Source organism: Sesamum indicum, linkage group LG2, assembly GCF_026168435.1.
Source record: "Sesamum indicum cultivar Baizhima isolate 11 linkage group LG2, ASM2616843v1, whole genome shotgun sequence".
In the NCBI taxonomy this organism is placed as follows: domain Eukaryota; kingdom Viridiplantae; phylum Streptophyta; class Magnoliopsida; order Lamiales; family Pedaliaceae; genus Sesamum; species Sesamum indicum.
The window spans coordinates 4751840-4775417 of record NC_142658.1 but is presented as its reverse complement, the minus strand read 5'-3'; the positions used below and the strand labels follow the sequence as shown (position 1 = coordinate 4775417).

Below are 23578 nucleotides of genomic sequence, written 5' to 3'. Positions count from 1 at the left end.
TAAATTATTCAAGATGAAAAGTTATTGCAAAATTTCCATTTCTTGCAGACTTAAGAGTATGGAGGTCATTGCCAAAAGAAATGGGCGATAGTTTTGGTGCATGATTCTAGTTAATGTCCTTGCGCATTTCTTGTACACATGGACAATGTTAAGAGAACTATCGGCACAAAACTGGTGCAGTAAGGTTTCAAATCGCATTTTGTATTATATGTATGATGATTTATAGATATAGATTTATGCTTCACCTGCTGCAGTATCCGTACAAGGTTTTTTCATATCAAATATTTGTCATTACTTCTTTGAGCAAAGTAACTTTCGGAATTCCCTGCATGAATAAGACGCTCTTGAATTTGAAATGTAAACGAAATAAAAAAACGGAAGCAGCCGCCGCAGCATATCCCGTTTGCAATTTTAAATGTTTTATCAATGTTCAGAAACATAATTGGCTTGACATGGGTTTCTAAACACCAAATCGATCCAACACGGTAAGATGGGAAGTTCATGATGCCTTTTGGAATAGGAGTTCTCCATCTCCCTTGTGCGTTGAAGGACACCATCAGTATGCTAAGTTCCACGACAGGCACCCCAGCTTGCGTTTTGTTTCCTTGGACCAACTCCCACAAATAATATTGGCTATGTTTTGAGTCGCTGCGTTGTAACACAAAAGGGGGGGACTTGAGTTTCCTCCCCTCTCCCTTGATGACACAACCCATTGTATTATGTGGATGTCAGGCTTCCCAGCAGGTGTATTTTCTTTTTCAATTGAGAGAATCATCTTTTGCCGCTTGTCTCGGCCCCCACACCCATGCAGACTTCATGGGGTTAGTTGGCCTGTTTCTTTTCGTCTGTCACGTTGAGGGTGGGGTGGCCAGCTATGAAGACCCTACCACTCAAGCGACCTATAGGAAGCACTTACATATGACTATCAAAGATGAATACAGTAATCACAGAGTGAAAACCAATTCTAGCAACTCTTCAAACTTCTACAATAAGATTGGCTTAACGCAATCCAGACTATGTACACTCACATATTACGAAAAAGTAGGAGCCTTGGAGGGAACCAGAAGGCCTCAGCAGAAAAAGTAGTTTACAGACACCTTCAAAGCAGGGCACAAGCAGAAGACTGATACAAGGAGAATCCAGTCAGCCAGGTCGTTGCTGCTGTTCCCCTAAGACAGTCGGTATAGATAGCCAGCTGTTACAAACCACCGCAAAATTTGGTTAGAAGAATTTTTTAGGAACATAATAATAAAACATCTGTATTATGCTTCATATTTTCCTTTATCAGAAATTAGCAAAACCAGGAGGTGAGGCGCACACACCATTTCCCTTTTCTCTTAGTGCACTTCCATCACCCCGACCAATGGAAAGTCGTGATTTCCTATGCTGCACAAACAGCTATTACTTAAAACCCAACAACAGAATATGATAGCACGGATCAAGGTGATGCCTTCCAATCGAATTGAAGGTTATTAAAACCATTGACTGCCCCAAGACCACTAAGCAGTTGATTACCCAAATCCTGCTGCTGCTGCTGATTCATGCTCTGTTCTCGGGCCATTGTTATGCCTGCTCTCCCATTCATAGACAGCGAGTTATTTCCAAGCGCTGATCGAATCCCATTTACTGTGGCAGTTTGCCCAAGCCCATTCCCTATGCTCCCAAATCCTGAACCACCAATACCAGGGTTGCCATTAGTAAGTCCATTTCCTACGAGAGTATTGCTGCCATTTGTGCCAGCATTACTGCTTGCTGACAACATTCCGTTAACATTCTTCATGTCACTGCCCATTGTCCCCATTCCCATCATACCACCCCCACCAAGCTGTGAAGACATCATCATATCCTGTATAATTTTTTGGACTGAACTTTGTGAATCGTTTGCATCAGCATCACCAGATAGAGAAGGTTGCTGCATGGAAATATTAGGTGAATTCACTGAGTTCACCTGAGCACCAGATAAACTACTATGTGAAGTTGGTTGTGGATTATTTGACGAGGCTGGTGTTGGGGACTGGAAGGGGGAAGGAGCTGGTTGAGTTTGTGGCATGGTGCTTGAAGAACCTGGAGATGGCATCTGAACACCATTACCTCCATAGCTGCTGTTCGAACCAGAAATTGGATTCTGCTGTCGAGAGTTAATTGAATTTTGATGAAGCAGCCCAGCAATGGTACCAGTTGATGAAGTAGCAGGCACTGAGTTCATAGTGTTATTAAGACTTGGGATGCCATTAATAGAGGTACGTTGCGTAGCTGTGGCCTGGACAGAATTATCAATGTTCGAGTTTTGACCCATTGTTTGTTGTTTTTGCTGCTGCTGCTGACCTTCAGGTTGTTGAGCTTGATCTTGAAACCCAGGTGAAGTATTTGTTTTTCGAGGAAACTTCGTTAAGCTCTCTGAAAAATAAAAATTAACAAGACATGGTCATACATAAAACAAACTTATACATGCAGTAGCGTATATGGAAAAGCTTGGAGAGTTGACCTCTGGCTGGACAGTAGAAATTCATTACTTGTGGAAAGATGAACTGAAGAAATACTAATAATATGATAGAAACAAATGCAAGTCCGTAATTGTGGGAAGATGGATAAAATAACCAATCTTGAATTCTTAATATATGCACCAGCTAGTCAAAACAGCAATCACAGAGTTAAGTTAACTTGCAAATATTCGCATCAGGCTTGTTGCATGTTTTATATATTTGCTTCCAAATTATGTTTCAACTTGCCTTTCAGTAAGGCTTGTCATGGAAGATCATTCTAGTGAACCAAAGGGGAGCATAGGCTTATTGCAGAGACCTGCAAAGCCTTGATATAAGAATTAACTAAAACTTGGGAGGTTATCTTCCTAAGCATAAGAAAAATGCCACGCTCTTACTAACTACCTCCAGCAGTCAACAAACTTGATCATAGTACTACCAAAGTCCTTAGCACTTGCAATTACTTCAAAACCTCATTATCTTCACAGATAGTGATCGCCAGTATGACAAAGGATATACATAGATTAAAGACATGAAATACCCATGGTCAGGCTATGTAATTAACTGCAGTAGTGATGTTACCGAAATGGTATTTAAATTAAATAAAAAATGGCAGTTCCGAAGAACACCTCACACATCTTTTTTAAGCTGCTTCACCGTAGCTACAAATGAATGAAAACACACTCAGCTTACTACGCATGGTTTACTAATTGATAGTTTCTTAATACGGAGACAAAATAAATACACCACAAACTTATTACTGTCCATAAATCTTAATTTATGCAATTTACTGAACCACGGCGAAATCATTAAATCTCCCGTGCCACTTGTCCAGTTTAAGCCCTATGGCTTACTTCCTAGCTGGCCATGTTGAATAAACAAAGACACTGAGAGCAAATGATCAAGCTTACCCATAGGACCTACTCCAGTTTCACGGCTATAATCAATAAGATCTTTCATGCTATTCACAACTTCTGATATCTGCAATTTTATCAGGAAAAGAAGTATAAGCAAATGATCATCCACTAGCAGGGACAAATAGTAAAAAGACATCTTTCATACTGTTGATTCGTTGAACACTTCTTATACATGTGAACCTAGCGTAGAAGTTTCAAGAAAATATGCATTAAGTACAAAATATTGGAAAGGAAAAATAAACCACCGTTTCATGTCCAGTCACTCTCCAGGTTAACAAATTCCAGTTCTTCAACTGAAAAGGCATGCAAGTTGATTTTACCTTCAGCAACTAATTCATGCAAATACACCAGAAAATGCTACTCTAACTCTCATTTATTCGACAGCCCTAATAAGTTTGCTTATGTAGGAACTCTCATTCAATTGGCAGTTTCCTTTTTAATTGAATCCAGTTAGCCAGCATCTAAACTTATCTAGGTATCCGGACGAATTTGAGAGGAAATTGCCAACTGCAGCGTGCTGCTGTCTAAGTTCGTATAGGGTTCAGGTTCCACACTTCAACAAATAGGTACAAATATATACTGCAAGAACAACTTCTGTGAACAGTTTACATACACTTTTGGTGGGTATCATATTGCAACCCTTAAATTATTTTTTTTTTATTCAATATTTCATCTTCTATCATGGGCAGCACACTTTTTCTTTGGGATTACTGAGTTAAAAAATAATGACTCGTAAGTATAAATGAAAAATTCAAGCATGAACAAGCTATTATCCTTCCTGATGCAAATTGATGCACAACTACAAGTTGATGACAAAAGATACTACAACTGGCAATCACAATGACTAATGAAAACATGAGCAAACTATGATAACAAGTGTTGCCCTCACCAATCAAGTGAAGCCTAGATAACACCAAATTTAAATTGGCACTCACTAACTAAAGAGGGTCCTAGCAAGAGCTAACAACCTCTTGAAACACAGTAAAAGGGGCAACGTACAAAGAATTAAAGTGAATGAGTGGAAGAAAAGCTCATGAACCATGCCCTTTCAATTCAATCATAGTGGGTCAAGACTGCTGGTAGGAGAACTAAACCATGGTTTTCAATTCCTGAAGCAGGAATGTACTAGGAGGATGTAAAATGCATATTACCTGCAGGCATCTGACATATCTCTTTGTATATCCCAAATCATTTACCAAAGGAACTTCCAATGCCTTGGCCAGTTGACGAGCTGAAGCCACAAACCTGGAAAAGGAAAGGGAATAAAACAAGTAAATCTCTATTCCCTACTACAAAATCTAGTTCAGAATAAGAAAGACTTTACCGCAACTTTCACTCAGACAGAGAGTTTATTTCACTAGTCATACATTTCCATCGCAAACTAGATACTTCTTTTCTCAGGATCCCCAAGAGACACATAAAGGCATTTATGTAGCTCAAACACACAGTGCACAAAAGGGGACTCGTTTCCACAGCTTACTACATGCATCGACTGTGTAACCATGTTCTATTTCCATCCTGGTGAATTGCAGACCAAAAATTGCGACCATCAATAGAGTGCAACAACTCCATACATGTTCACAAAATTCAGTTATTCTCCGCCATTTCATCATCATTGTAATAAAAAGGAGACGATGTTATAGAAGCCATGTAAATGAACTTAGGAATTTCAGTGATAGAGACAGAAAATCACTTTTTTCTTTTGAATCAATTCCCACAAGCAGATCAGGATGACAGTCAAACTACAAACCAGATCTTAACAATCAAGCCACAGTGCCTCTGGTGGAAATGGATTGTCCTCCCCCCGAAGCTACGGGAGCCTTCCCCTCCTTTTAACAATTTTAAGAGTTGAAACCTAGTGCTTTGACCATAAAATTATCACATTCATGCAACAAAAACCACCAAATGACAGACTAGAAAAAAAATAAACATCATTTTCCACCTGACAAAAAGAAGAATGCATTGACCAAACGGGCAAACCACAGGGACTGCATAAAGGCATATCAAGATTCATATTGAAGGCAAATAACTCTAACTTACAAATTGCAGTTATTTTGTAGCTCAGAAGCAGAGACATTGGTTGACGAGTTCTGTGTAGCAGACTGGCACTTTTGGGCAGCAGCGCCAAGTTGGCTAACCTGCAATTTGCAAGCAAATAAGTGAGATATGTTACCGGTGCACATTAATATTAGGAGACACTGTCTCTGCTTAGACCATGAAAAGACTTGTAGATGTGGACCACCTGCCTCAACCAAGCTATTTCCAAAAAAACTTTGCACATATAACAGGAATGCTTGTTCAAGTTGATTACCAAAATAGCTAACCTGGGGTATCAGCAACCTCCTGGGAATAAGTTCTTCATGACGTCGCGCACAAAACTCCCAAGAGCATATCTGAAAAGTTAGTTCAGTGAGGGAGACAGCGAAAGCAAATAGCAGTTTTAAGACAACAATAAGAGTAAAAGTAAGTCTAAGTGTAACCTTAAGGTCAGGAGAGAACACAATGCGTAGCTGACCATCACGAACAACACGAAGTTGCTCAAATACACTCTCCTGTATGGCTTTTGCATAGTCCAGAACAATTTGCCCAGACGAATTCTGGTACTCCCGAGGCATGTCAACATAGAGTAGTTCTTCTAAAGTACCACTTTCATATTTTATTTTGAAGAGCCTGGGCAGAACCTCAACAGTGGCCTCTGACAGATCATACAGAATACTGTTACATGCATGCATAGTCTTGTTTATCTACCAATTTAGTAATCTTTTCCCTTTTCCACATATAGCGGTTAGTTTTGCAGGAGTATCGGAGGTGGGGGTGGATTTGACATTCTGAAGCAGGTGTTCTGAAAAGAACACCAGATCAGAGCATCAGAGCAAGGGGATGCAAAACCATGATAACCATAAAAAGAAACAAAGAAGTGAACAACACACCAGGCAAACAAATCAACATATAGACAGCAAGAAAAGACAAGGATAGCAAAACATAGAAGGAACGCACCAAATCCACGACCAGGCTTGCGGTTGCAGATTTCACAGTGCCAAACATCCTGAAAAGCAGATGGTCACATTGCTTCCCTTAGTGACAACATTAATAGGTGAACAATGAATCTCAAAACTGCATGGGATATAACATCATTCTTCACACTACCTCTGACAAAATTCAATTAACATGGAGAGTATATTTGTGAAAACAATACTAAAAACATATAAGTTGATTATCTTTAAAGTATTCAGATAACCATAAACAACATAACTAATTATATTTGAATGTTTTACAATTTCAAAATTATCACGAGATCAATTAATTACTCAAAAGATAAGAGATCTCGACTTTGTGATGTAGCCAAATACACAATGAAGAGAGAGGGAGTATTTCGTTACAGAGATGAGCTGCACCTTTTAAATCATTGAAATATTTTGTTAAAGTTGAAACATAGGATAATAGTCAGGGTTGCCCATCAATTATTGAGTCTGTAATCCAACTGACCTGAGGGAAAACTCCAGTAGTCTGCCGGCCACTTCCATACATTGAGACGCACCATTTTTTCTTGGCATTAGGTGCAAAATATTCCGCAACAAATTTCCTCCAGAACTCAATATTGTTATCCTACAAAACAAGTGATGAGTGTGCTTCCATTAGCAACCAATGAAAGTCCTCTGTTTACCAAAGTAACAACTGATTCAATAACAGTGTCTTACTTCAGGTCTATGTTGTTGCTGGTACATGTAATGTGTCAGCCTACGGGCACCCATTCCAGGCTCATAAACTGGTTTTACAGGAGATCTAATAGGCAAGTTCTGTGGTTGAAACTGTGGTTGCAGTTGGGATCTTTGTTGAGGCATAGATTTCAAGAGTTGCTGTTGTTGCTGATGTTGGATTTGCATAAGCCTCTGTTGATGCAAAATTTGTGCAGCTGCAGCAGCCTGAGAGGACTGCCTGGACAGGAGGAGCTGCTGCTGCTGTTGCTGCTGCTGTTGTAAGAACAGAGAAGGGTCAGAATGCTGAAGTTCCATTTTGACGGGGCCCAAGCTTCTAACACTCTGTAATTGCTGTGGTTCCAATTTCACAGAACCAAGATTTCGCATAGCTTGCAGTTGCTGAGGTGCTTGCTCATTAGTCACTTGTGGCTCCAGCTTAACAGGTCGAACACCTCCTAATCCAGCTCGCATTGCTTGAAACTGTTGCTGCGGTTGCTGGGGTTGTGGCTGTTGTTGGGGATTGCTGGGTACAGAAAACTGCTGCTGATTGTGTTGAACATTCTGAGGATCAAGTTGCTGAGATTGTTGTTGGTCCATCAACATCTGGCTGCCAGACGTGTTTGCAAGTTGCTGTTGCCCTTGAACTTGACCAGATGAATTTGGGTTGGCTGCAATAGATGAAGACATTAAAGATGAAGAAGGATGATTAAATCCCATCCCAGTTCCAACATTAGAGAGTGGGTCACACTCTGCCCCACCATCAATAAGCCCCCTCTGGGAGCTCCCAGGACCAGGGAGCCCTGAACCTGGACCCCCATTTCCAAATGACTGATGGAGCAAAGATGAGACATTGGGAACATTTCCGAGCATGTTCATGTTATTAAACTGATTGCGCGGCGAAACCAAAGATGAAAATGCATTCTGTGAAGGCATTCCAGCCCCTTGACCACCCAACAGCCCAGAATTTGATCTTAACAAAGAAGGTGGAATGGGCTGGCCTCCACCAAGCGGTGTGGGAGGCCCTTGAGGCATCATAATTTGCTGAAATCAACACAGTCCAAATTACAAGACTCTTAATACACACTACAGATTACACTTCCAAGAAACATTAATCTAAAACCTTCACCTCATTAAACTGCGAATGGACTACACACTCAGAAAAAATTATAGAACTCACTATCAAAATACACACACAGTCAACCAATGTTAGAATCTTTGGAAGGTCTGCAATGAACTTAAGGCAAAGGGATAAGCCTCAAGCATGAGGACATGCTTGTGTATTTCGCATAATTCAAGTTGAGAAAAAGATTCTATGAAATCAAAGAAGCTAACTTTATCCCTGAACATCCTAACTTTTGCCGCTCTTCTATTCAAATTCAAGTGACAATCGTTCACACCCTGCGCTATCAATACCTGCATTAAACAGTCAATTTAAGTCAGATTTCTCGTCTTCATCCCAAAACAGCAAGTAAAAAGCATGAGTCTGGTTATAATGGCGAGCAAAACAAGAAACAAGGAAACTACAAGTAAAACATAGATCTTTAGGAACCAGATTGAGAGTAGAAAAGTTGATATTCTTTTAGGTTCAAAATAGCAAATTTATTTATAAGAAAGGTAATGGCTAACGGTAAGCTACAAGAATTATTGCTTTCCTTTCCAAGAAATCCAAGAATTTAGTAATATTAGAGTAAATATAGGACAAGAAAAGCTAACTCGATCGAACCCTAAATCTTGCAAGAAAAACAAAGGCATTCGATCTAAAGCTGAAATAAAGCGAAACTATCTACACTTCAGATAAAAATACAAAGCAAAACTCTAAATCATCACATGCCCACATAACTTCCTTAAAACATTTGAAGTTGAGGAAAACAACAAAATTCAAATTTAGAAAACGAACACTGAAATGAAGAGCACAAACGTACCAAAGCAAGATTAGCAGCACCGGTGTTAAATCCACGAAATTGAAGTTAAAACACGGCACTCTTTGTACTCGTCTCTTTTTCAAGCATCAATTAATCAAACAAATCAAATTAATTCCCCTCAGAGATACCCCGAATCAAGAAAACAAAAGTATAGACAGATACTCAAGTGTACATATGGATAGTAGCTGCAATAAAAGTCTTGTCAAAATCAAAGACGCAGTTGTATTGAGCAAAGCTTTTTAGAGGGAGAAAGATGAACAGAGAAGAGAGAGAAAGGGAAAGTGTGTGTACTGGGTGTGGGTTTTTATGGCGGACGTCAAACTTGCATTGGATCGGATTGAATTTCTCTCTCTCTCTCACCCATTTCATTCTTTCATCAACTTTTAACTCTCTCTCTCTCTAGTCTAAGTCAAATCTTCTTCTTCTCTTCTATTAATGATGATGGATGTGGAAGTGGATATTTATTTATGGATGGATGGATGGATGGATGGATGGATGTATGTATGTGCGTCATTGTATATGTACATGTACATGGGTCATGAGCAACAATGTCCATGTATGTGTCTCATGATGGAATGTGTTTATCAAGATTCAACACACATGACATGAGTCCCCAGCTTACATGCTCCATACAGCACCCTCTTTTAGGGTTTGGTTTGTGACTTGCAAAAACGGTCTTTTTCTTCTAAATATTTGCTCTCGTGGCACGTAATTTTTGCATGTATATAATAAACAAATTTTATATTTTAAAATATTATATAAATAAACGTAAATATAAGAATCATAGTATTTCAAAAAAAATTAAATATTGTATTTCAATTGATTTTCTTTTTTATATATTAGTATAAATAATAATAGATCAATTACATATTAGATTAAGTAGGTATTGTATTCTAGTAATAAATATTTGTATTATATTTTTAATATAGCAAATACTTACATTATAAGTAAAATGTTGCATGTTATATACATCAATAATATTCAATTTATCTATAAAATATGTGCACATAATTTCTGTGCGTATATATACTTTGATTATTTATGCACCACTTGTGCACAAAACATAAAAGAATGCACATATGCATAGAACTTGCACATAGTTAAATATATATGTTTTATGAATTGGGAGGCTGCACAATACATATTTTTCAGTTGATAATTCTATATTTCAAGTGCAATAAAGTAGAATTTATGATCAAGTTCCTCTAAATATAATCAATATATCCCAATTACTCTTTGCTCTCCTATTTCTTCAAGCTTCCACCTTACATGCAAGTGTGCATTAAGGCCACCATATCTATTCTTCCAAGTTAATTCTCACATGCATTATGAGATTATTGCAACTCTAATTTCTTGAGTAGAAGTTGTAGCTTCCTTGTTTTATCTGATTCAAATTATGTTTTTCTAGTCTTCTTAAGTTAGATTTTCGTTAGATTGTATTGTTTTGTTGATTCAACTAATATTCGAATTATATAATACAACAAGAATACTTTTTCATTTATGTTTTGGTATTTGAAGAAATAAAAGGTTGCGAATTCAAGTTCCATAGATATGTGAAGCTAGGTACTTAAATTTAAGAATGATAATATATTATGTGACCAAGTAAGAAGATGAAAAAATGGACAAGCATGGCAAATATTTATTCAAGTTTATCCCTAAATATCATATGACATGCACAAATCTTGCACGGTCTTATAAATATGGCAAATGTTCTTTCATGATACTTCACTTTTCACATACCTTTGTCAATGCCAAAGTGTTAAGTTTCTTTATACTTTGATACTTCCTTTCTCTCTCTCCCTCTCTCCCATGGATATAGAATCCGGCACACACTGTAGTTGATAGGATTTTCATCAACATAAAAGGTTAATTTGTTGATTCTAACAACTTTCCCACTTTTTGTTAGATACTTGTATGCTGGGATTAATTTGAAAACTTTGTCATTATATACATAGCGGCAATACTTTGTCGGATAGCGATGAGTTTGTAGTAATGATGAAGCAAGATCATAGAATCTGAAATTTCTGCCTTGCTCCATGTGTCGGTATAATGAGGCATGGAGTAATATACTCGGCACAATGCATGTAAACTTGGATGCGTGAGTCTCTGCTTCTGCAATCAATTTGTGAGGTGCAGTTATCAATAAATTAGATGGTATATCAGTTACTGAATAATATCAATATACTACATATTTGAGGACAGGGCAGGATCTTGGAGCAGTCTAAGTTGGAGTAAAATGGGAAAATCAGCAAAGAGATTAAGTAAAAATTGCAAGATGAGAATATAATGCCAAGGCAACATCGAGCCGTTCATTTATTCATAATTTAGGCCATGGTAGCTGTGTATGCAATTTACTCCCATTGACTCTTTATTTATTGTAGCATACACAGGAAAGCTCCATTCACTGCTTTGAAACTTAAGCCTGATTCTTTTCTGCCGTGACTGGTGCTTTTGGAGGATCTTCTTTCTCAGTAATTATCTCACCTGTCTTCTTGGTGGAGCAGGCATCCTCAGTAGAATTAGGCCCAGAGGAAACTTGGAAGGAACTGCATTTCCCTTCCTGATCACATGAACAAGTACTTCAATTTAAAATAAGATGGGAGTTGGAGAATTCAGAATAAGTTTGGTGACAAGGATTAGAGACCTTAGCTGCTTGTACCTCCTTCATCATCTTGTCAAGAAGATGAACAGGCATGGAGTTCTCCCTCTGAAGCCTCAGCTTCTGCATTTTTAGATCGGTTGAGAAGAGACTTTTTCTTACTGAATATGATGAATGAGGTGTGTGTGTGTGTGTCTGTGTGTGTGGAATTAAATAGGGAGAGGAGTTAGGAGAGGAATTGACACATGCACTGTGATGTGCCACTCCCACATTTCTTGCTTCTTACTCTTCTCTTTTGATGTTGTCATTGTTTCGCCACATTTCTTCTCCATCCACTAACAGCTTCCACCTCACATGCAAGTGTCTGAAGGTCTATCCCTAACTATCTCAGGACAAGAAGGTGATGCATGAGACCCTCCAGCCTTGTTTTACCTGATTCAAATTCTGTCTTTATTTGGTTCAGTTTCTGCATTGACTTTGATCCCTAATTATGACAGAGATTCTTCCTTTTACAGCTTTACATGGGGGTTAGTTCAGTAATTCAGCCATTCTAACTGCTACGTGCAACGTTGATTCACAAAACATTGTATGGAGTCCATTAGCCTGCTGCTTTGGGATTTCAGGGGAAGTTAGATTAAGTAACACTTTAATTAGGCCATTCATACTTCCCCATTTTATCTTATCTTAATGCACTTTGTCACATCTCTAGATTGTATGTTATTGAACAATATCACATTTTTGAGGAATGAAAGATCAAATCCAGGCAACTTGCAAATGCTATCATTCAACACCGCATCATTCATTATTCATAATGGCCAGAAAATGCATGTCTTCTGGTCCAGCTACACAGTTTCTTACACCATCCTTGCTTTATCATAGAGGGGCAAACTGCCCGAGCTTGCTGCAACTTAAGCCGGACTTTTGCCCTTTCCTGATGCTTGTCCAGTTTTTGACACTGAGGGGTCTTCTTTCTTGTTGCATATATCTTCAGTTTTCTTGCTGGAACCATCAACCAGACCCGAATCAAAGGCACTCCCCAAGTGCAACCGAGCCAGTACCCCAGCAGCATTGGCAACTTCCTGAAACCAAAGTAGTTAAAAGTTTTAGAAGCAATATGAAGTTAAAGAAGCATGGAAATTGTACTTAGAACAATTGTCACAGACCCAAGCCACTGTTGTCTCTTTCCCTTTCAGGTTCTTCAGACCTTCAACAGCCTCTAAGTCTTTCCCCAGACTCGACATATCCTCTATTTCCAAGTCTGGTTTCATAGTCCTTTTCCTTCACTATTCTGAGGTTGGCAGAAGGGGTGTATTATATAGGGGAGAGAGGGGAGGAGATTTTGACACATTTATAGTGATTTGCCCTTCCCACATTGTTCTTTCTCCTCTTTTCCTCCTGCTGCCACATTTATCTCTAAGCTTCCACCTTATCTGCAGGTGTCTGCTGTGGTTACTGAAGGTTTATCCCCAACTGTCACAGGACAAGAATGTGATGTATGAAGTACCAACTTCAACATCTTCCTTGTTTTATCTGTTCCAAATTCAGCCTCCATTGACTTCTTTTTTCCCTTTTCTTTTTCTCATTTTTGGCTGCTAGTTTTCTTTGTTTTATGGGGCTTCTCATTACTGCAGTAACTACTGTTACCAGGTGTAAAATTTCTCATTATGTGGACTACATTACCTACTGCAGAGGAGACTATGTGGATTGTAACATAAAGAAAAGTTCCCATTGATATGTTTAAGTTAGACTAAATTTCTCAGTAATGATCAGAAGTTAAAAGTAAAATTCACACAGTTTTTCCATTTTCTGTGCTACATTAGTCTTGCACTTTCGGTATTCTGTCCGTAAAGCTAACCTTTTTATCTAAATTAGGAATTGGCGTAATTCCTGTGGACAATCTAACCAACTGTTTTTGGGTATTTGTTGTCTACATTAGGGAATTGCCAGTCATTCGTTAGTTGTGCTGTATTCAATAACTCTCCGCGTTATATCAGTAAAGCTGCTAGTTTGTCGCATAGCCATTAGTATATAATGGCTGAAGGCGCGAATTTATTGAGCGATAAATTTGAATTGTGTCCGGTATCACAGATGTCGGAAGTTAAATGCTTCACACATTACACGTATACTTCAATGAATCGTTCTCCACAACCACAATCAATTCATAAAGTGAAACATTTGTGACACGTTCTTCATTTCTAGACGGTGCTGATGAGTTGAGCAATATCCATATGTCTGAATTGTGGCAATGTATCAACTTCATAGCATCTTGAGACTGTGAAGGTTGACATTCATGAATTGTGTCAGAATATAGGCAACAGCATCAGCATCCTTGGCAAACTTGAACACAAAACAATGTTTTTGTACAAAGTTGAAGCTGACAGCAGAGAGAATATTGGATTCCAGCCCTTAGCAAAACTTACCTTGTTTCTTCTGTCTTGTCTTCCCTTTTTTTTTTTGTCGGCGTCCGGCCACCTCTCTCCTCCTTTGTCTCCGATATTCCAGCCTGATCTGCAGGTGTCTGCTAGCGCTGCTATAGGTTTATCCTAACTATCTTAGGACAAGGATGTGATGTCTGAACTACCAAACCTAAGAGCTTCATTGTTTTATTTGATTCAGGTTCTGCATTCATCTTTCCATTTCTGCCTCATCTGAAACTAACCTCAATATAAATGCAAATCAATTCTTTTGTCGGATAGCGAATATTAATTCAAAAGATTATGAATTCCACATATATATTCCTTTCCTCATCGATAACCTGGTTACTTTAGTATGATTGTCACATTTGTTGTGTGACAAATCTTTGTTCTTGTCCTTCTGCATAGTTTCATAGATTTAGCTATGACTTCAAATCTCTCTGTTTTAGTTTCAAAGGTTCTAACATTGTGCACAAGGTTTTCTAGCACAGCTAAACTTATAAACTACTAGATGAAGCAATCAAGAATATTTTCACTCTTTGTTTTGGCCAAATCTCAGGGGTGTTCCTATAATTAGCCTGTCACTGTACTTGGTTTCATTGTACACTGACACCGTATATAGTTTTGTTAAGTTCACACCAATCACACAATGAATACAATATAATTGTCATATAATTAGTCTGCGTTTAACCAAATTCGATCCAAGACACAAACTCCAGGGAGGACATTAATTATACAAAATGCGGAATGAAAAAAGCATTATCTACCGACTCGCATGTTTCTTGTGCACTTGTCCTTCAGATTAGGACATTAATTATACAACCGTGAACACAGGAAGCAAATTCTTAACAGAATTGCCTTTCTCAACAGTACAGCTACAGCCCTTTCACCAATATTTTTAAGGCCAGATTTCAGCATCCTAATCTGTTTGGCTATATAAAAGAGAGTGAAAAAGACACATTCCTAAGAACCCATTCTCTGTCAGGCTAATATCCATAACCTTCTAATAGTGGGCCTCAGGGCTAAATCCATCTCTTGTTCTTGAATGCATACTTTTTTCACTTAATTCAATAACATAAGAAAGCAGGATAACTACAAAACAAAAGTTGTGAATCGTCCCGTTAAAGTCACAGCCACGACGTAAGAAGATCGATAGCAAAATGTCAGCTTCAGGTACCTTCAGCCACAGGAAATTGAAAATGACATTCAACCAAAGCAAGTATGATGGTGTTATCAAACTTAGCATAGAAAATCGTTGGCCCAAGTGAATCATTAACATGGCCTACAGTCAAAGGAGAGCACAAAAGGCTTAAAAAGCAGTATCTCCACATAACAGATAAGTTCAAGATGAACTGGAATCGGGCAACAGTCAGTCGAGATGATGTTCTTGGAGACTCTCATCTACACTTGTTCATCTTGAGAATGAAGACTGTTCGATGGCTTCTCTTGGTGGGATTTGCTGTTGGTCTTCTCCATCTCCAGGGATCCCTTGTTTTGGCCTTTGTTATCACGGTATATGGCATACAGTATCAGTTGCACTGCTCCTAATCCACAGCCAAATCCATTCGGAATCTGGAACGTTTTGGATCAGTGACAAAAAAGACAGAATTCGAAATCAATTGGCCATTCTTTTACTTACAGATGATGATAAAGTGACTTATATCTCTGAAACTGATGAAAGTCATGTGAGATTACATTGTTTCCAATATATACTTACAGCAACAAAGGGGTCCTTCCCAAGGAGGCCAAAGACAAACCATGATGTACCGCACAAGAATACAAACAAGGACAAGAAGAACGGCATGAATTCCACACTTTTTGTCTTGATCACCAGCCTCTGCGGTTTTTAATGTCAAAATCACGAGTAAGAAATGTCACAAGACCAAAATAATTGCAGACACAATTTTAAAGTTTTGAACTAAGGACCCACACTCTTTTTCCTTACGCGCAATATGTGCAATATTTCCTTCATGCTTATAGTTTAATTCTGAAGGGGGTTAAATTTAAAATTGTTCAAGACCAGAAAATCTTAGACTAATAGATATAGCAAACATGCATTAAAGAAGGGGCTGGAGACGTACTATGATTGTCAAGGGTGAACCATACATAATGATGGAAAAGACGGTGGCCGCAATTCCACAGAAAAGCTTCCTGGCATTGCCATGGAGGGCAAAGAGAGAGACAAACACAACAGTTGCAAAAACGGCGAGTACAATAGACAGCAGTCCCAGAATCTTGCCCTTCTCTTTCTTTGGTGCAAATATGAGAAAGATCAACACGTAAACGGATTCAATGGCAGCGCCTGTTCCGTTTATCGTTGACACAAGCAGGTTGTTTGGAGACACAAAAGGCAGACCATACCTATTATAAAGTCATCAAGGCAAAATTCAGCATATTATGTATATGAAGCTAACAAATTACTGTATCAAGATTATAGACTCGACAATCAGGAGGATTAACACTAACTGTTTCTGGAAATGACAGATAATTAAGCCCTAATATGAGTTCCTTTTGCAAAAACCATAGTTAGTACAACGACAAAGTACCACGTTTTTCATGAAATGTGTGACTTTTGGACATACAGAAAGAGAAGAACTACAGCTGAAAACAGTGTGAAATTGCTTTGCATTCTGACAATCCTTAGCTTATTTGTAATACTATCCTCAGTATGTAAGAATTAGAAGCCATTGTTCATTATGCTTCAAGTTGAGTGTTCGACAGAGGGATGCTCATACACCCAGAAGACAAATTAAAATCATACAGTTCAAAAACTCAGGATAAATCTATTAAAATAAGACCCCGAGGAAGAACGTGTAGGTTTGGCCTGTCTGGAATTGAAAAGGGCATCGTGAATTCTTAAAATAATTGAAGAAATTTAAAGAAACTCACCAACAAGAAAGCAAGCAGTTGAGTAAGGTCATGACATAGGGAATTCCAGAAAACTGCTCTGTGGACCTCTTCTTCACAATCCTCTTGAAAGTAATCCTATTAGGTAAATTATGTTATATTACATATCAAATAACCTTGTAGAGATGATAAACAAGATTCTTGAACTAACAATAGTAGTAACAAAAGAAGATTGCTTCCAACAATGGGCCAAACAATGTCCTCTTGATTTCCACAAAAGTGAACATTCATCCTTTTCAAGATAAGTTGAACCGTATATACAAAAAGAGTAGGAGTATGCTAACTCAAAACAACAACTCATTGTGATTTGTTTTCCTATTTAGAATTCTTCCTTTAATAACAAGAACTAAGGAGAAAAACCCATCAATTTTGATATCCTAAACAGTGAAATGCTAATCATTTTTGTGTTCAGTGTGTTATGTTTGAGGAAGAAACAAAAGCAAACAGACAGATGAATTCTTGTGGAGATTGGGAGAAGAGAACTCACAATGGTGCCAAGAACAGAAACAGAGCAAAGGCATTCCCTGTTTGAGAAAAAACACACCAGAAAATCAACCAGCCTCAGAAACCACAGCAAGAACTCAAAGATAACACCAGAAAATCGGAAACCCAAGAAGAACAACAGAATCAAAAGCATATATGAACTAACAAAGTAGAGAAAACACCCACCAAAAATTCCAAACACAAAGTGTAGAGTATTCTCCATATCTTCACAGTCTTGTTAGCCCACAAACTCAGCAATGAGAGTGTCAAATGAAAGATAAACCCTGATCAAGAAACACCCCAAGAACAAGAAAACAAGAAGATTTTCTAGCTGTTTTTTCCACTTTTCAAGAAGGCCTTGTGTGTGTAGCAGAAAGATGAGGAGAGCCCATATATATACAAGAAAATGGGCAGGCAAGAAGCGTGATACAAGTCGGGTTACAGTAGCAGGCATAGCAACAAAATGCGAAAAATTACAGCTTGGCTGTAATTATTTGAAATTTTTGTACTCTTTTTATCTTTTGATCAAAACTATTTGCTACTTTGCTTTGTCACCTTCTGCAACCAAAACTCTCCATCACTGTTGAACACACGGAAATTTCTGCTGGTTTCATTATCACATCCAATGAATAATAAAACACAACACTTACTTTTAATATTTGCATGTAAATTGTACAGTAAATATAATTACTTGATGGTAAACTTAAATTTAGTCATCTGAAAATATATCAATGAGTTCTCTTCTCTCTTTGGATAGTGTGTTTTTCTGCATGTTTTGGTTTCAGTGAAATGAAAATGAATTCTTGGGTGTTAAATTTGCATTAGAAGGAAGTAGGTGCCTTCAAACAGGCTGAAGCAGCAGTTCTTGTATCCTTTTTCTAGCAATTACTAAAGCGGTTAGTTTGCAGGTAGGTGAAAAGTCTGTTCCAAAAAGCTAGTCCAGTCCATTCTTGAATTTCCTCATTTTTTTTCTTAAGAAAAAAGGGAAATATATATTATTATCTAGGGATAATTACACTTTATTCTCATTAAATCTGGTGTAATTAAATACAAATCTCTTATGATTTTTAAAAAAAAATTATACGTAGTATCTTAATATTTATTTTTATCTACAAGTAAGTATTTTTATTAGTCAAAATTCATTCAATTTGTCGATATTAAAGAAAATCGGATAAAAATTTATATTTACCTTCGCTTGACTTATTACTTATTTATTATACGACGAATAGATCTTTTGACAACTAAATCATTCTTACATATCTTCGTACGTTAATTAATGTGATAAAGTATCATAATGTTTGTATTTATTTTCTAGGTGTTTTGTTTTGTGGAGATAGAGAAAGAAAGAAACAAAGATAAATAAGTATGTGTTAGAGATAGTGTGTATATATGGATTTATTTCTAGAGATGATTCAAAATAATTTAAAATAAGTATTGTATGCTTGATGTTGTATTTTGGGAAGCAGAAATTACTGTTCATGTCAAATCATGTTTTTTTATATATATTAATATATATATATGTGTGTGTATGTGTTGTATGTTTGATGTTGTATTTTTTAATACGAAAATCACTATTTATTGTCAAATTATATCTTTTTTATATTATATTTATATATCTGTGTGTTTATATATATTATATATAGAAAGTTCAAAACAAAAAATTCACACAAATAAAGTATAAAAAAAGAAAAAAAGCAAGTAGATATTGAATGTGTTTTAACCCATCTCGAAAATCTCCCAAAAATGAAACCAAACAAAGTCATATCTTTGTTGTTATAAGATTAATTTAGTCAGGAAAATGTGTTTGACCTGTAATACATCATTAATAAGTCAATTGAGAATAAATATTATGTTTTATTTAATTTTTTTTATTAATATCAAGAAATAAAAAATAATTGACTACAGATAGAGCTAAAGGCCAGACGAAAACAAATATCAAGAATACTAAATGTTATTTTTCAAATTATAAAGAGTTTATGTATAATTACACCAAATTTCAGAGGAAAATAATGTAATCATCTCTATTATTTACATTATAGATAATTATAATTTTAAAATAATAATAAATTAATATTATTTACTCTTGATTAAAATTAATATAAAAATTCAAATTTCAACTATTTACAATTTATGAGATTCCTTCCCGGTTAAACTCAAAGCTGGAGGTGTATGTTGAAATGAGTAACACTTGTATCATCCTGGTACTAGCCACCGCAAATGTTTTGTTTTTTATAGGAATTTTTTTTTTATATTTTTTTAATCAAAATGAATTTAACTGCTAAAGAAACCAACGTGCCCTTATGATGAATACAACTAATAATTAGCGTACTATTACCAAAAAGTTTGGTTTAATCAACAATCTATCATCAATTAACTCAAATAGGGCCTACGTAGGTACAAATGTTGTAACTTTTTCAATTAAAGTGATGCTCTACAATCTACTTTATATTGTCGAATTGCAATATGAAATGTGTGATGGATTGGAACCCACTAGAAGTTACTCCCTTCTCCCTTTTCTTCCTTCACGTCAATCATTTCAGCTTATTTTTTTGTTAAATAAAAGGATGTTTTTTTTATTTTTTTGTATTTTTATGTTCAATTTGACACATTTTTACTAAGACATGAAATTAGGTATTACATTATATTTTTTTAAGATATTATAAATACACTCCCCGAAAAACAACTTCATTACAATTTAATCTCATGGGTGCATGTACTTACAAGTTTTTGCACGTAAGAAGGTGTGGATTTATAATTTTACATATTGATGTTTGTATAATTATTTCTCTCTTAGTTGCTTGTTTCTATAATGTCAAAGGTCAAATATTGCACAAGGCCAAACCAAAAACATATGACGGTAAAAATAATATATATATATATATGGGAAAATGCAAGCAATTTCTTTGTGATATCGAAAATGAGCAAATTACCCCCTTATGAAAAAACAAATAGCGATATACTTCCCTATATTTTTTAAAATACAACAATTTACCCCCCTATGATTTTTAAAATGAAAGAGAGGTGAATTGCTACATTTTTTTATAAGAGGATAATGTGCTCATTTTTAATATTACATAGGGTAAGTTGCTATTCACCCTCTCTGTATATATACATTTAGCATCATTTAATTCTTAATTCACCAAATCCCCACCATTCACCAAAAAAGTAGCAGCATAGTATACGACACGTGGTCCAAACAAATATGCATCAGGAAAATAAATTTTCCTTCTCTCTTGTTTTTCTAATTTTTTCTTGGTTCTACTCGTACAGGACCACTTTAATACGTACATCTACACAAATACGTCTACTATATATTTTATTAATATTATTGTTTTGTTGTTCTCCGAAAAATTGTTATATAAATTTATCAATCGAGTAAGATCTTGTTGCTACATTTAAATCCACTGAATTTATGATATTTTGTGGTTATATTAGTTCCGTAAATGGTCGGTGATGATTTCAGGAAGGGAATTCTGAGACGTAACAAGATTTGAATCGATCGGGCGACAATTTGTGTTCACATGGAACTATAAGCAAATGAATTAGATTTATTTTTTTCACATTCTTTATTTTATTCTTGGATACATTCATGCATCACTGCAGAGGATCCATTAAGCAGCTAGCTAGGGTAGGTAAAATTATTAAAAATAAGATCTGGTGGCAGTAAAAATTAATTAACCATCTAATTCTTGATCATAGTTGGAAATCATATATCCGAAAAATTATAATTTTCGTTGTGTAAATACGAAGAAATAGTAGGTTTGGTGTACTTGAAATTCATTTTTGTAATGGCAGTCATATTGAGAACATTTATCGTCATAAATTAGTAAGTTGGGCAGAAAATAGCATGTTACGCCTGCAAATTGGAGACATTTTTGGTTAAATTGGCGATGAATGTCTTTCATATACCATTGTTTATTAAAAAAACAAAGTATTGTTCTTCAACGCCAAACAAAATTAAAATGTAAAAAAAATGTCACCCCTTTTACATTCAGACGACAAGAATTACAATTCTTCCCATCAACTTAAATTTATAGATCTGCTAGTATAAGCAAATTTGTATTTAGATCAATTTAATCTCATGACCGCCTCGTAAAAAGACACGAACCCTTGTATTTGAACTGCTATCTCATTTTGTTGATAGAATTTAGTATGGATATATCATGGTACGTACGGCTATTCCAGCATGCAATGGATCAACACGAAAACACATTGCACAATCGCAATCAAAAGATTGTAACAAAGAAATTGGGGAAGATACAGCATTGACACTGCCCTCGAGACAAGGGCTCTTTACTTGGTCCGAAACTAATCCACCGGTCGCGGGAAATATATAAGTACTCATGTCTGCGCGTGAGTGTGTTGTGAGCGTGCGTCCGACTCAGCCACAAATAGTCATCAGCTGCATTTATGACACTGATCATTCAATTATGATCTATCAAGCTTATCAACTACTACAATACACAATTCCAGTTTCTTCATCTTGCAGCCGCCGGGCCTCAACCTCTCAACTCCCGGAACATCAAAATTCTTCTGGTAATAATGCAGCCAGGTTCAATGGCTTCCATTTTCCCCACGACGTTTCAGTTTCGGTACACAATTTTTGTAGAAATTCAAGCCACCGCAGAGCCCGCAAACTACACTTGTTAGGCAATCGGTGTATGTACATTTTGTAGGAACGTGACAATAACTAGAGTCCGGTCAAAAATTCAGGTTTATGATGTCGTAACAAATATTTCTTGCTAATTGCTGGCAAAAAGTTGGTGAAAGTTTTGAAGAGTTAAGCATGAGATGAGAAAGTCCTTGACCTTGGCACCAGGTGCGTACACGCATGCAAAGCTCAAGTTAGCTAAATGTGTATATTAAGTGAGCAAATTGGCATTGATAACTATGACCAACTATCACATTATAGTATATATGGATGGTTAGTGTGTCTCAATACAATTAGTTAGTCGATCATAAATACTGCTCTTTACGACAGATTTTAAGTGAAGGATTTTTAATGGTATTTTAAAATCACAAATTTATGTTGATGAAAAATTAAGAGAACAACCATGGAAAAAAGTAAAAATGCCCTCGAGATAAAACAATATTACAAGAATACTAGGAAAATTCAATATCCACGGCTTAGAATATCGGGTCAGGGCCGACCAAGAGAACTCACTTATTGTGGTTGTCGATCAGGTCTGGATCACGACCCGACCAGACCCTAAAGACTCGCACTTGTAGACTGTTGATTTATATGACGTCACTGGACTAGGATGACAACACGTGGTAAAATACGAGTGAACCTCTCAAGTATGCAAGTGGACCCACTCAGACACTATAAATACTTTATGTATAATTCATTTATGGTAAGACATTTCATTGCACCCCATAACCCACTTTAGATCATACTCAACTTGCATTTGTCCTCTTCCTTCTATCTCGAACTCCACTAATTTAGTGAAGGGTTTTAGTTGAGAATCTTCCAACGAGCCTAACGATCTACTTTCTTTTCTCAGATCCCAAAACCATTCTGAGAACGTGAAATAGTTGACGACCTGCTATCCAAATCATATGAAATAATACTGAGAGTAATCAAAATATGATAGAAGATTCAATCCCGTATAATTTGAAGCTCGATTATTTTATAATTGAGATAAGTGTTATGAGTAGGAGTGTGGAAGTTGTTAATTAATGTTGAAATGACACATGGGTGCCTTGAGCATAAGGTAATAACTGTTATTATTGCAGCGGTGTGTGAGATAGAGAGACGGGGACACTTCTCCAGGTTGGTGGACTGCCTGCTCTTTCCGTTTTCCTAAACGGATTTTTTTAAATTGTTTTCTCGATTTATTCTGGAGTATAGACTATAATTAGAATTAATTATTAGCCCACTTCCATATCAACAGATCAAAAAAAATTCTTATTTAAAGCAATTTTGGACCAAATCAATCACAAAATAAGTATGATATATTTGGTTACTTTTTGCTAAATTGTACACCAATTACACATCGACATGTGTATTACACTTATCATTTTATTAATTTAAATTTAATTTAATCAAATTCGAGCTAGAATTTTCCATAATTCAAGCAACCACATATAAATTTTTTTTGACAGTATCCTACTTTATCTTATCAATATTTTCTATAACAATATTGACAACTCAACCT

At 36.5% G+C, this 23578-nt stretch overlaps 2 protein-coding genes and 2 long non-coding RNA genes across 6 annotated transcripts; all 4 read right to left on the bottom strand.

Moving 5' to 3' along the window:
• Window positions 1-330: 330 nt before the first annotated feature.
• On the bottom strand, window positions 331-9442 carry LOC105179882 (transcriptional corepressor SEUSS). 3 transcript variants are annotated; one of them, XM_088876302.1, is made up of 11 exons: window positions 9018-9442; window positions 7096-8508; window positions 6884-7003; window positions 6395-6443; window positions 5722-6092; window positions 5438-5535; window positions 4549-4642; window positions 3392-3461; window positions 1323-2397; window positions 1029-1195; window positions 331-899 (listed from the first exon to the last, which is right to left on the bottom strand). In XM_088876302.1, exons 2-9 carry the CDS (start codon window positions 8128-8130, stop codon window positions 1439-1441), a joined length of 2796 nt encoding a protein of 931 aa, XP_088732428.1. In that variant the 5' UTR covers window positions 8131-8508; window positions 9018-9442; the 3' UTR covers window positions 331-899; window positions 1029-1195; window positions 1323-1438. The 3 variants fall into 3 exon arrangements, with proteins under 3 accessions (XP_088732428.1, XP_020547481.1, XP_088732429.1); XM_020691822.2 differs by having other exon boundaries at window positions 331-1195; window positions 5722-5790; window positions 5878-6092; window positions 9018-9441; XM_088876303.1 differs by having other exon boundaries at window positions 331-1195; window positions 9018-9091; window positions 9309-9438.
• A 1859-nt stretch (window positions 9443-11301) lies between these two features.
• On the bottom strand, window positions 11302-11980 carry LOC148789132 (uncharacterized). Its single transcript, XR_016064082.1, has 2 exons — window positions 11662-11980; window positions 11302-11577 (listed from the first exon to the last, which is right to left on the bottom strand). It is a non-coding gene; the product is annotated as an uncharacterized LOC148789132 (long non-coding RNA).
• A 394-nt stretch (window positions 11981-12374) lies between these two features.
• Window positions 12375-12970, bottom strand: LOC148789131 (uncharacterized). Its single transcript, XR_016064043.1, has 2 exons — window positions 12780-12970; window positions 12375-12695 (listed from the first exon to the last, which is right to left on the bottom strand). It is a non-coding gene; the product is annotated as an uncharacterized LOC148789131 (long non-coding RNA).
• Window positions 12971-15208: 2238 nt separating this feature from the next.
• On the bottom strand, window positions 15209-17806 carry LOC105179868 (bidirectional sugar transporter SWEET1). The gene is made up of 6 exons (XM_011103518.3): window positions 17607-17806; window positions 17425-17461; window positions 16920-17015; window positions 16112-16391; window positions 15748-15867; window positions 15209-15602 (listed from the first exon to the last, which is right to left on the bottom strand). The coding sequence occupies exons 1-6, from the start codon at window positions 17641-17643 to the stop codon at window positions 15432-15434; spliced, it is 741 nt and encodes a 246-aa protein (XP_011101820.1). The 5' UTR covers window positions 17644-17806; the 3' UTR covers window positions 15209-15431.
• Between the last annotated feature and the right edge of the window lie 5772 nt (window positions 17807-23578).

Bases quoted from the DNA above. Each gene is read 5' to 3' on its own strand.
- LOC105179882 (XM_088876302.1), bottom strand. From the start codon at position 8,130: ATGATGCCTCAAGGGCCTCCCACACCGCTTGGTGGAGGCCAGCCCATT. The intron at 5,536-5,721 runs GTTAGCTATTTT...TGCAAATTGCAG, and splicing joins GGAGGTTGCTGATACCCCAG to GTTAGCCAACTTGGCGCTGC. The intron at 3,462-4,548 runs GTAATATGCATT...ATAAAATTGCAG, and splicing joins GATATGTCAGATGCCTGCAG to ATATCAGAAGTTGTGAATAG.
- LOC105179868 (XM_011103518.3), bottom strand. From the start codon at position 17,643: ATGGAGAATACTCTACACTTTGTGTTTGGAATTTTTG. The intron at 17,016-17,424 runs GTGAGTTCTCTT...TTTACCTAATAG, and splicing joins TTTCTGTTCTTGGCACCATT to GATTACTTTCAAGAGGATTG. The intron at 15,603-15,747 runs GTAAGTATATAT...AAAACGTTCCAG, and splicing joins GGAAGGACCCCTTTGTTGCT to ATTCCGAATGGATTTGGCTG.